Source organism: Rhinoderma darwinii, chromosome 1, assembly GCF_050947455.1.
Source record: "Rhinoderma darwinii isolate aRhiDar2 chromosome 1, aRhiDar2.hap1, whole genome shotgun sequence".
Classification (NCBI taxonomy): domain Eukaryota; kingdom Metazoa; phylum Chordata; class Amphibia; order Anura; family Rhinodermatidae; genus Rhinoderma; species Rhinoderma darwinii.
The window spans coordinates 341664901-341678845 of record NC_134687.1 but is presented as its reverse complement, the minus strand read 5'-3'; the positions used below and the strand labels follow the sequence as shown (position 1 = coordinate 341678845).

Sequence of the window (13945 nt, the reverse complement as noted above, 5' to 3'; positions counted from 1 at the left end):
AGGGATAATCAATTTTAACCAGTTTATTGGTGAAGGGTTCCTTTTGAGCTGTATTTTGGTTCAATAAAAGTGACGTTTTATGAAATATCTAGTGTAGTGGAAATTAGGTAATTTTATTTCCCTAGGGCAATCGGTAAATACAAAAAAGTTATATATGCCTTAGCACTCACGTGGGGTCATTTTGTATCTTGTAATTTGACTCATACATTACCCAGCTCTGATAACTGTACCGTGACAAGCCCTGTGGTCATCACCTGACCAGGACAAATAAAGGGTGTTATTTAATGACTATGACAATGAAGGGTCAAAAATGGCAATATAAATTAGGCATATGTTTGTGTACAATTTGTTGACCTTACTTGTGCCATTACATAGCAATGAAACTATAAAAAAAAAAAAAAAAAAGACCACCTCAAGAATTAGTACTTTGCTTTTTCTTAAAGCATATTAAACTTTTCAGGGGACTTTTCAGAATAAGCTGTCATATGTGTACATGATGAATAACACGATTTATGGTAATTATATGACTTGTAGCCTGCATTTTTTTTTCACTATTTCTAATTCTCAGTTTTCTCTGAGCTGGTGGGCATCATAGTTATCTATGACGCTAGGTGTCACTGCCTCTCCATGGAACTACTGTCCCGTACTGAAAACATGATTACAGTACGGGACAGTTGTCCTGCAGCGAGGCAGGGACTCCTAGCATCGTACATAACTATGATGCTAGGAGCCCGGCTCCCTGCACTGTGTTCGGTCCGGGAAATGCGGCCGACACACGGACAGTATATCACTGGGGTGAGATATAACACTTACCAGCAAGCTGCAGCACATCTGTGTGGCTTTCTCATTCTCCTCCTGCTACCCTCTTTCCTCTCCAAAAACTTGTATAGGCAGTGTTTCTGTGTCTGACTCACTCTGCTCCTGCTCCCTCCTCTGCCCTCCCCTCTCCAAAGACTTGTATAGGCAGCATATCTGTGTGTCTTTGCTCCCTCCTCCCTTTTCCCCTATTCATAGATTTCTATTGGCAGGCAGTGGAGAGACACAACCCCACCTTCTGCAATCTGTCTGTAACTAGGAAAGAATTGCTTGACAACAGGGGGTAGACAGCAGATTACAGGAAGAGATACACCTAATGGAAGTTACTTCACACAGATTTTGCATGGATAAAAGAACAAAATTTTAACAGTAAGTAAATTACAAAGTTGATGTTTATCAGGTATACTTTTCGATTAACATAAGTTGTTTGAAAAGGAGAAGGTACTCTTACATGGCCCAACGGGGGCCATGTAAATGAGCGCCGATCAACGAGATAGCTCATTGATTGGCGCTCCTTTGCTCCTTTCACAAAGAGCTAGTATGTGGACGAGTGCTCGGTACTACGATCGTTCCGATACATTTCTATCACGTTGGCAGCACATCTCCGATAATTATTTTCGGCATTTAAAACTATACAGGCAGCCAAAGAACGAGCGTTTGCTCGTTCATTGGTTGATCGTTGCCCTGTTTACACAGGAAAATTATCAGGAACGAGTGTTGCCTGATAATTGGCCAGTGTAAAAGGGCCCTTATTGTCCATTTACGTGTTTCTTCAGTCCCAAATACTGACAAAACCGCTGCTTTTTGGAATGGTCCATAAAGGAATATGAAAGCTTACATACATAGGTTAAACGGTCTGAAATAGTAAAAGAAATTTGTTTTATAAATAAATGAAAATCAAACAATTGAAGAATAGGTAAAAAGCCATGGTTAGTAAAACTGCAAAAAACAGCCTGCAATCACTCAGATTGAGTGGCAAAGAAAGCGACGATTTAAATGCATGGCATAAGGGATAATTTAGTAGGCCAGCCTCTATATCCAGAAGATAAAGCTTTTCATGGGAAGAAATAAGACTACTCCATGCAGGGGAAGGATGGAAGAAAATCTTCAATAAAGCAGTAAGGAAACAGGATGTTACACTAGATTAGCGATTTAGGAGAAATTAATAGCAGGCCTTCTAGTTGTGTGTGGTAAATTGGGAGAAGTGTTTGTGTGCTGCCATGCTCAAGTTCAGAAGGCCCCTGGACACACTGAGCCGGTCTCGGGTTCATTTTTACCATTACTCTCTACAGAAATAACGGCACAATGCTGAAGTGAATTGATTGTACGTTCAGACTGTGATAAACACGTAATGACCTTCAAGAGCCAACACTGGCTGAGATTGCAGTTTTAGACAATTCCACTCTTCAGTAGAATACATGTTCTCTTTATACAAATCTGACAAGAATCGACTGTTAAGCGAAAGGTACACTAACTGGAGCTCGCTTTGTGTCTGGTCAAAGCTTCGTGCCATCTTATTACTATCTTCTTCACCAGTGATTGCCTGTATGTGACGATGTTGCATTGCTATTGAAAACATTATGCAAATATGCAATCTATTAAGATAGCTGTGGAACTATAAAAACCCAGTAAGACCTCGTACACACTTCCGACACCGTTTTCACGGCCGTTTTTGACGGATCCGTGTGCCCGTTTCCAAGCACCGAGCATGGTACAGTCCAGGGTGCTGAAAGAGTTACTGGGCTGCACTGATCGGCGTTAACTCTTTCAGCAACCTTGACAGTACCATGCTCGGCGCTCGGAAAATAAAATTTTAATGAAATAAAAAAAAAATAATAAGTTCATACTTACTTTCCTCCTGTCCGGCCTCCAGCGATGACGTTTCATCCATGTCACCACTGCATCCAATCACAGGCTGTAGTTGCGGTCACGCACATCAGGATGACGTCAGAAGGTCGGCCTCCAGGGATGACGCTTCATCCCACGTGACTGCCTCTGCAGCCAATTACAGGCTGCAGCGGCCTCTGCAGCCAATCACAGGCTGCTGCGTCAGAAAGGAAGGTCGGACTGGAGGAAGAGGGACTCGTCACCAAGACAACGACCGGGTACGTATGAACTGCTTTTTATTTTATTTTTAAATCAGCAGCCTCTTTTCTCTATCAGTGATTGATAGAGACAAGTGGCTGCCGATTAGTGTAATATTTCTGTAATGTATTTCTGCCCGCCCGGCCGTTGCTAGGCAACGGCTCCGTCACACATGGACGGCACACGGATGCCTTCCGTGTGCCTTCAGTTTGACGGCCCCATTGACTTGCATGGGCCTCACAAGCACAGAATCTCGGGCCAAAGTAGGACATGCTCTACTTTGGATCGGAATGGAGCAACGGGACTGTCAAAAAAACTGAAGTGTGCATGACCCCATTGAAATGAATGGGTCAGGGTGCTAGCCGTCAGAAAAACGGCTAGCACCCTGAAGAAAAACAATGAAGTGGGCATGAGGCCTAAGGTCTGCAAACCATGTCTGCTCGACATACAACTTTTGAAAATGAATACAGCCATTATAGGGACCATTGATCCCAGACAAGAATGCACTCCATGTGAAGATGGGATTGTTGTTGGGATTTCTACATTGCGCACTTTCTTAGAATCCTCATTAGACAACAAAACACGGCTATAGGATTTACTGTATTTATCATCTTGTCTTCGCGCACGAAGGACCGCAGGCGCACGCCAGCACTCGAACGACCGGGCGTGCCGGAGCGCAACCCGATCGTGCCCGCAGGCAAGAGGGAAGCGGTGCGCCCGCACCACAAGAATATCGCCGAACTACTGGCAAGGACAGCCACACAGGGAGAGCGGCGCACAGACTAGTTACCTGCTGGCCTGCATCCGAAATAAATGGGTGCGTGAAAATCACACCCTGCACTTCCGCAGCAGTATAAACTATGAATGAAAACAGAAAAGCACCACGTGCTTTTCTGTTTACAAACATACAAACAGAGTGTCATAATGATGGCGGCTGCGCGAAAATCACGCAGCCGCGCATCATACGCTGCTGACACACGGAGCTGTTATGGACCTTTTGCATGCGCAAAACGCCACATTTTTGCGCGCGCAAAAAGCGCACGCTTGTGTAAATCCGGCCTTAGGGTAGGAACACACTAGGCATGAACACTGCGGATTTTATGCAACACATTTTATTGTGGAAAATCCGCAGCGTATTACAGTCGCAGCAGAGTGGATGAGATTTGAACAAATCTCATCCCCACACGCTGCAAAAAAAATTGACCTGCAGTGTGGCTTTTTAAGCCGCAGCATGTCAATTTATTCTTTGGAATCGCTGCTCCTCTGTTGCAGAAATGCTGCGGTTCTGCCGCAAAAATTATAAATGAGAAAAAAAAAAAAGGCACTTTAAATTTATAAAAAAGTTTAGACACACCCCGGCCGTAGTTTAGGTGACGCGAGCCTCTATTCTTAGCGCAGCCCGGCCGTCTGTCATGACGTTTCATCCCATGTGACTGCTGCAGCGGTCACATGGTCTACAGCGTCACCTCAGGAGGCCGGGCTACGTTCAGAAGAGAGAGATGCGTCACCTAAACTACGGCCGGGGTAAGTCTAAACTTTTTTTCTCATTTGTGATTTTTGCGGCAGAACCGCAGCATTTCCGCAACAGAGGAGCGGCGATTCCACAGAATAAATTGACATGCTGCGGCTTAAAAAGCCACACTGCAGGTCAATTTTTTTTGCAGCGTGTGGGTGAGATTTGTTCAAATCTCATCCACTCGGCTGCGACTGTAATACGCTGCGGATTTTCCACAATAAAATCTGTTGCATAAAATCCACAATGTTCATGCCTAGTGTGTTCCTACCCTAAGGCCGGATTTACACAAGCGTGCGTTTTTTGCGCGCGCAAAAAAATGGCGTTTTGCGCATGCAAAAGGTCCATAACAGCTCCGTGTGTCAGCAGCGTATGATGCGTGGCTGCGTGATTTTCGCAAAAAGTGAGATACCACTCATGCTTGTACTATTGAAAGCAATTAAAAATAGAGAGTTCATCTGACTCCTCCCAGGCTACAGGAGTTGTACAGAATTCTATGGGATAATAAATCATTTCTTTAAAAGACCTTCCAAGATCAAATATTTTTATAAAACAGTAAAGGCCTCATACACACGACCGTAGCCAAGTGCACTGTCGTGATTTTCGGGTCGGACGGCCACGGAGTGTCACCCGCGGGCCGTTCACATGGCCGCGTAAATTCATTTCTATGAGCCTGGGCCGCAAAACACGGCCGTAATAAGACATGTCCGTTCTTTTTGCGGTCCAGGCTCCTGGGCCACGCACGGACCGTGGAAACCACGGTCGTGTGCATGGGCCCATTGAAATGAATGGGGCCGCAGTTTACCCGCAGATTTGCGGGTGAATTGCAGCCGCAAAAATACGTTCATGTGCACGGGGCCTAAGAGATAACAAATAATTATTGTTAAAAACCCATATTTAAGTGAATAAATAAAGTCTTACCAAATCTTATAAGTGCTCTTGTATGTCTCATTTTTATCTTTTTCTGTATTTTGGGCTTCAATCTGAAGCAGCCGCCAAACACACTTCACCAATCCCTGTAAATTACTTGAGAAAATAAAAACAATGAATAAATAAAGAATTCACATTCAATAAAGTATCACATAATATGTAATAGTAAAAATATATATATAAAATCATATCAACTATAAATCAAATAACATTAATCTAAAAGAGACTCAAAGTATGGCATTCATAACATTATATTAATTTTAATAGTATATAACCCTTAGTAGTCCCCAGTGCTGTAACTGCACATATGTGACATTACTTAATTAAAAAAAAAAAAAAAAAAAGCATTAACTGAGCATCAAAGCATAAACTATGAGGGGTGGGAGATTCCCGAATTTTTTATATCACGATAATGTATAACACTACACACAGAATCCATCGTGCAGTGGGTATATGCTAAACAAACAGCTACCTTGATAATATGAAAAAAAAAATGAGGTCAGTATTTATCAGCCGGTCCCATTTTCCACTGTGCTTCTTTGATACTATGTACAATATAGCATTATAGCGGCAGTATGTGGATAGTATGTACAAGACTGCTACACGGATACTATACATTATATAGCGTCACAGCAACAAACTATAGAACTATAAGAACAAAAACAACTATCATTCTTCTAGAATAAAAAACAAAAAAGTGAAAACATTCGCTTTGGAAAAAAACAAAAAACATCCTTGAATCCTTCTTTATTATGTCAGGATCAATCAAACATTTTCGTATTCTAACTAAACTTCTAACGAAAAGAAAGACATTAATAAAACTATCCTAACCTGGCAGAAGGGATGAGGTTCAGAACACCATTGAGAACATAGGTGAAATCAGCATGTTTCTGCTCTACTAATGTAACCAGGGCTTCACAACAGGCGGTCCTCACTACAACGATGTCACAGCAGCACTTCTCCCACAGAACATTCAGCGACGGAGTCTGAAAGCAAGTATATTACAAATTAAGGATATGTACACAATTTTTTTTCACCCACCTCTGTCAAATGTCATTTTGTAGATAAAGAAGAGATAGGCATAAACGACCCTGGCACAGGAAGTATTATAACAAACCATTCCAGCAGTCCGATCCTTTATACTTTAACTTTTTGATCTATTGTACTGTTACAGAGAAACATCAACAACATTTTACATACAGGTATAACCTTCATAAATATATAAAAGCTGATTAAAAAGGGTTGCCCGATGATCAAGTTTTAGCAGCAATCCACAGGATATGTAATAAATATCTGATCACTGGGAGCCCCACCACTGGGCCCCTTTCCGACAGCTAGATTGGGGATCCCGATCCCCCCTGTTCTACCTCACTGCACAACCGCAGTAAGGAGAACATTAAATGGAATGTCAGTCCATACGCTGTGCCGCTCTATTCACTGTGCTCGGCGGTTTCCATCAGCCCCATAGACATTGACTAGAGCGGCAGGGTGCATGCTCAACCTCCGCTACATTGATGCTTCTTCTTGATGACGGGCTGCAGTGAGGAAGAATGTGGGACTAGGGACCGTCTTCTAGTGATCGGTAGGGGTCCCTGCAGTGGGTAGGTGCTAAATGTTAATTTTGGGGCAACCCCTAACTTTTAACCCCTTCCCGCTGCAGCCCTTTTTCAGATTTTCATTTTCGTTTTTTCCTCCCTGTGAAAGTGATTAGAATATGTTTAAAAGATAAAATTTTGCATGGACTCCATCTTGTATGGTAGGCGTCCATTTTGGATTGTTGGAATCAATCTTTTGGCCTGAAGCAGCCATCTTGAGATTAATAAGTAAAAAGTAAACGTCAGCAGATGTCCTGAAGCAATACTATGTTATGTGCTCTTCACTTCTGAGCCCTGTCTTGTCCAGGCAAATGATAAATGCCTTGAGGGGTGCAGTTTCCAAAATGGGGTCACTTCTTGGGGCTTCCACTGTACTCTAGTACCTCAGGGGTTTTGCATATGCGACATGGTGGCCAAATACCAATACAGCAAAATCTGCATGCCAAATAGCGCTCCTGCATTTCTGAGCCCTGCCGTGTGTGCAAACAGTAGTTTATGAATACATGTGGGGTATTTCCGTAGTCGGGAGAAATTGCTTTACAAATGTTGGGATGCTTTTTCTCCAGTATCCCTTGTGAAAATGAAGACATTCTACAATTTAGTGGAACAAAATGTAGATTTTCATTTTCACGGCCTAATTCCAATAAATTCTGCAAAAGACCTGTGGGGTCTAAATGCTCACTATACCCCTAGATTCCTTTAGGGGTGTCGTTTCCCAAATGGGGTCACTTTTGGGGGGGGGGGGGGGGTTCCACTGTTTTGGCCTCTCATGGGCTTTGCAAATGAAACATGGCGCCTGAAAAACAATCAAGCAAAATTTGAGCTCCAAAAGCCAAATGGCGCTCCATCCCTTCTGAGCCCTGCCATGGGTCCAAACATCGGTTTATTACCACATATGGGGTATTGCCGTACTCAGAAGAGTTTGCTTTACAAATGTTGGGGTTCTTTTTCTCCTTTATCTATTGTGAAAATGGAAAAATCTGAGCTAAAACGACATTTTATTAGAAAAAAAAACGTAGATTTTAATTTTCACAGCCTAATTACACTAAATTCAGCAAAACACCTGTGGGGTCAAAATGCTTACCATACCCCTTAATAAATTGGTGTCACCGCGTCCGTAACGGCCTGAACTACAAAATTATTTTGTTATTTATGGCGAACACCATAAAAGAAAATAATAAACCATACCAGAATCACAATTTTTTGGTCACTTCACCTCCTAAAAAAAATTGAATAAAAAGAGATCAAAAAGTCGCATGTACCTAAAAATGGTCCTGATCGAAACTACAGATCGTTACGCAAACAAGTCCTCACACGGCTTTATTGATGGAAAAATAAAAAAAGTTATGGCTCTTAAAATACTTTTTATAAAAAAATCACTTACTTTTGGAGTCGCCATATTCTATCGTGCAAGCGACGTAAGGCATAAAAAAAAACTATAAACATATGGTATCGCCGTAATCGTATCGCCACGCAGAATAAAGTGAAGGTCATTTATAGCGCACGGTGAGCGCTGTAAAAAACAATCGAAAAACAATAGTACAATTGCGGTTTTTTAGTCACTATGCCTCTTAAAACATAGAATAAATACCGATCAAAAAGTCACATGCACCCCATGAAAACTTTAATTCCTCAAGGGGTCTAGTTTCGAAAAGGGGGTCACTTTTAAGGGGTTTCCAATGTACTGGTACCTCAGAAGCTCTGCAAATGCGACACGGCGCCCAGAAACCAATCCAGCAAAATCTACACGTCCAATAGCGCTCCTGCCTTTTCTGAGCTCTGCTATTTGTCCAACAAGCAGTTTATGACCACATATGGGGTATTGCCGTAATCGGGAGAAATTGTTTTACAAATGTTGGGGTGCTTTTTCTCCTTTATTCCCTGTCAAAATTAAAAAATTTTACCTTTTATCGGGGAAAAAAACTAATTTCAATTGCACAGCCCAATTCCACAAATTGCAAAAAAAACCTGTGGGATCTAAATGCCCACTATACCCCTCGATAAGTTCCTTGAGGGGTGTAGTTTGCTAAATAGAGTAACTTTTTGGGTGTTTCCACTGTTTTGGCACCACACCTCCTCTTCAAACCGGACATGGTGCCTAATAAAAAGGAGGCCTCAAAATCCTCTAGGTGCTCCTTTGCTTCTGAGGCCGGTGCTTCAGTCCATGACCACACTTGGGCCACATGTGAGATATTTCTAAAAACTAAACTGCAGAATCTGGGCAATAAATATTGAGTTGCGTTTTTCTGGCAAAACCTTCTGTTTTACAGAAAAAACTGGAATAAAATGGATTTTCTGTCAAAAAATTTAATTTGTAAATTTCACTTATACTTTGCTTTAACCCCTTAAGGACGGAGCCATGTTTTGGCCTTAAGGCTCAGAGCCCATTTTTCAAATCGGACATATTTCACTTTATAATGAGACAAAAAGTCTCACAGGACACACAGGTATCTGGGTGGGAAGCAAATCTCAACCACCCACTCAAGTTATTAGAGATAAGGACTCTAACAATGAAATATACAAACTAGAGAACAAAAGAGTCCATAGTTATGGAGTATGAAAAATAGACAATCTTTATTAATAACAAAAACAGAGAATCTAAAACAAATCTGTATCTGGATCACCAATATATACATTAATCAAAAATATGTACACACAATTGTATATAGCATGAGTGGTTAGATTAATGTTAACTCCAATATGGGATGTATCTACATATGTAGGCATAAGTAAGGATAGCACAGAAACAAAGTGTAGGAAGCTCAGTGTAGAAGCTTATGCTTACTTAAAGTGACTAGTGCATTAGATATATAACATAGAACCTGGCTAAGCCCAGCTAATGTACATACCCAATGTTTAGGAGAGTGTTGGTATGACCCAGGATGTGAAGTAGCGCCCCGACGCGCGTTTCGCATGTAGCCCTTTTTATAGTCCAGCAGCATTCTTGGCTAATTACTGATAATAGACAGCTGGATGCGTACTGGCCCTTTAGGGCCGTGCACGGGCGGGTGCGCCCTGCGGGAACCAGTCACAGAACCCGGACGTGAGTGCCGGCGTCTCCCTGGAGGGAGAGATCGCCGGGAACACAGACATCCATGGCCGGAGCCGTCAGATGGTAAGTCTGAACGACGGTCCGCAGCCATGGATGTTACAGTATTCCCCCCTCTTACGCCCCCTCTTCTTGGGGCCAGAGTGGGAGAGAGAAATCTGTTCACGAGGACAGGGACATCGATGTTCTCCTCTGGCTCCCAAGACCTCTCTTCTGGACCAAATCCCCTCCAATCCACCAGATAAAACGTCCTTCCTCCCACTTTCTTGGTGGCCAGGATCTCCCTCACTTCGATAGTCCCTGATGAGCCGCCAGGAGCCACTGCGGAACTAGGAGTCCTGGAGTATTGGTTCAGGACCACGGGCTTCAGCAAGTAGACATGGAAGGAGTTCGGGATCTTGAGGGTAGGAGGCAGCCGAAGCTTGTAAGACACAGGATTGATTTTTAGCAAAATCTCAAAGGGTCCGAGGAACCTGGGAGCAAACTTGCAAGATGGCACAGTCAGCCGGATATTCTTGGAAGACAGCCAGACCTTCGTACCTGGAAGAAACTGGGGAGGATCACCTCTTCTAGTGTGCCTTTCTCTTCATGCGGTCCACTGCCAGCAGAATAGAAGATCGTGTCTGTTGCCATATCTGCAGGAAGTTCCTGAAGGTAGAGTCAGCTGCAGGCACATGGGACATAGTAGAGACAGGAAGAGGTATACGAGGATGTTGGCCATTGACTATGAAGAACGGACTGGAGGTGGTGGACTCACAAGTATGGTTATTATAGGAGAACTCCGCTCATGGAAGCAGCTGCACCCAGTCATCATGCCGTCTGGAGAAAAAGTGCCGTAGATAGTTCTCCATAATCTGGTTAACCCTTTCAACTTGTCCATTGCACTGAAGATGATAAGCCGAGGAGAAGTCCAACTTTACACCGAGGAGGCCGCAGAGTGCTCTCCAGAACTTCGTGGTGAACTGGACCCCTCGATCCGAGACCATATACAGGGGCAAGCCATGCAGACGGAAGAGGTGTTGAATGAAGAAGTCGACCAATCGAGCAGCAGAAGGCAGGCCAGTCAGGGGAACAAAATGAGCCATTTTAGAAAATCGATACACCATCACCCAGATCACACTGCATCCCGCAGAGAGAGGCAGATCTGTGACAAAGTCCATAGCAACATGCTGCCAGGGGGCATCGGGCACAGGCAGTGGTTGGAGCAGACCGGCTGGTCTGGAGTGGGAAACTTTGTTTGCTGCACACACGGTACAGGAGACAAAGTCCATGACGTCTTTGGGCAGCGTGGGCCACCAGAACGGACGGGCAATTAGGTCTCAGGTCTTACGGACACCCGCGTGACCTGCCAGCTTGGAAGACTAACCCCAGCGAAGGATTCTTCCTCGGTCTGCCAGACGTACAAAAATCCTTCCCGAAGCAATGTCTCTAACTTGCAGAGGGTTAACAGAGAAGAAGGAGGAAGGATCAATAATATTCTGTGGGGACTCCACAGTGTCCTCTGTTTCAAAAGACCAAGACAAGACATCAGCCCTCACATTCCTGTCGGCAGGTCGGTGGAGTTCAAACTGGAACCGAGCAAAGAACAACGACCACCTGGCTTGACGAGGATTTAGCCATTGAGCCGTCTGTAGATAGGTGAGGTTCTTGTGGTCCATGAAGACCAGGATAGGATGAGCTGCGCCTTCCAGTAGGTGTCTCCACTCCTGCAGGGTCAGCTTGATGGCCAGTAACTCCCAATCCCCAATTGAGTAGTTGCGCTCTGCGGGAGAAAACAGCTTGGAGTAGTAGCCACATACCACAGTCTTGCCTTTCCAACAGAACAGTAGGCAACTGAAGAAGATCCATAAGGTCTTGGCAGATGAAATAGTCTGCAAAGCCAGAGTCAAGGTAGGCAGAGACCGGATGGGGCCTCTCGCCAGCGACGATGGTCACAGGAATGAGCAGTTTGGAAGAGAGTTCTCTATTAAATGCAGTATCGCCCAGGGTTGTCTCTCCAACCAATCCTAGGCGTTGGGGTTTTTTTGGTTTCTGAAAACACAGACGCACGACATGGCCAGCGAGGCCGCAATATAAACAGAGTCCAGAGGTGCGCCTGCGCAGTTTCTCTTGAGCAGACAGTTTAAGCGGATCCACCTGCATCGGAACCTCGGGCGGAGCAGAAGGTGGCGGCAAGAGGGGTTGCTGGAGGTTGGGCGCCAGTCTAGGAAGCAGTCTCTCCTGTCGAACCTCTTGAGATCTCTCTCTGAGCCTTATGTCCACTTGAGTAGCAAGTAGAATCAGGTCGTCCAAGGCAGCTTGTAGATCTCGAGCAGCAAGTTTGTCCTTGATCTCGGGCGATAGGCCATGCCAGAAGGATGATACCAAGGCCTCATTGTTGCAGGACAATTCTCATGCCCGGGTCCGGAACTGGCTGGTGTATTCGCCAACGGAGGCGTCCTCCTGGCGAAGGTTAAAGATAGCCGTGGCTGCCGATGAGACTCGTCCAGGCTCTTCGAATACGGTACGGAACAACCGCATGAACCCTTGGAAATCGGAAACGACAGGGAACCGAGACTCAAGATTGGATTCGCCCACGCCATGGCCTTGCCGGCAAGTAGAGACATAATGAAGGTGATCCTGGCTCCATCTGAAGGAAATGCTCTGGCGTGCAGAGTGAAGTGGATATGGCATTGGTTCAGAAACCCCCTGCACGAACTTGCATCTCCATGGAACCGAGATGGCAATGCCAGTGAGAACCGAGGATCTGAACCAGAGCTGCCAGGAGGTGTAGCAGGAGCGTTGATCAGAGGAGCTTGAATAGGAGCAGTGAAGGAAGTAGCTAGCGCCCCTAGCTGCAGTGCCATGGAGTCTACTGCCACAAGAAGTTGATGCTGATGTGCTCGCAGATCCTGCATGTCAGCCTGATTGGCTTGGGAGGGAGACATACCCTGGGGTCCATGGCTTGAGCGTACGGTCACGGTGCGGGGTGTGGACCCACTGGGCTGTACCGCGTAGCGGGATAAAAGCTGGCCAACTAGGTACAAAACAATATCTATAGTTCAGAAAAGGTACCTGAGGCAATGTAGACAGTAGCGGAGACAACTTGATTTTCACCGTAGATGGCACAGTAGATGCAGCGGAAGACACGACTTGATTCTCACTGTAGATGGCACAGTAGATACGATAGCATGGGAAACAGGATACAGGCAGCAGTAACGGGTAACACTGCGAACTGGAAAACACTGGGAGACCATATGCAAGACAAACTTTAGGTATACAAAAACGCTCAGGCAAGGAACTAGTGGGCAGAGCCCTTTTTACAATCCAGCAGCACTCTGGGCTAATTACAGATAATAGACAGTTGGACGCGTACTGGCCCTTTAAGGCTGTGCACGCGCAGGCGGACGCACGTGCCGTGTGAGAACCCGTCACAGACCCCGGAAGTGAGATGCCTCCGGGAACACAGACGTCCATGGCCGGAGAGGTCAGATGGTAAGTCTGAACGACGGTCGACAGTCATGGACGTTACACCTCACATGTCCTTGTGGACTCATTTATGTTGGCCTTACGTTGAGGGAATTGCGAGTTCGAATTCAAGAACATATCGGGGATATAAAAAGGATCGATGCAATAATATAAAATAAGAAAGCTAAAACCGGTAGCGAAACATTTTAGAGAATTCCATCATGGCCAATGGAGCAAATTACAAGTGAGGGGTGTTGATCACGTTACCCTGGGATCCAGAGGAGGGAATATGATGCAAAAGCAATTGAAGATTGAATGCAAATGGATTACCGTACTCAGAACGATTTCACCAATGGGGCTAAATGAAAGATTTGCTTTTTCATCATATTTGTGAGCATTATATGATCTTGTATATGATCTGCTTGAAAATAACTTTGAAAATAAATTAATATTTAATAACTAGTACGATATAATAATATAACATGTATGGGAATATTGTTCAATAATTCT

At 44.5% G+C, this 13945-nt stretch overlaps 1 protein-coding gene across 4 annotated transcripts in view; it reads right to left on the bottom strand.

The window, feature by feature from the left end:
* Positions 1-13945, bottom strand: part of FOCAD (focadhesin) — a 407831-nt gene that overhangs the window by 257971 nt on the left and 135915 nt on the right. For all 4 annotated transcript variants that reach the window (XM_075825910.1, XM_075825919.1, XM_075825901.1 and 1 more), the window contains 2 exons: positions 6176-6330; positions 5336-5440 (listed from right to left, as the gene is read on the bottom strand). In XM_075825910.1, the coding sequence (XP_075682025.1) occupies positions 5336-5440; positions 6176-6330 (260 nt within the window). The remainder of the gene's footprint in view (positions 1-5335; positions 5441-6175; positions 6331-13945) is intronic.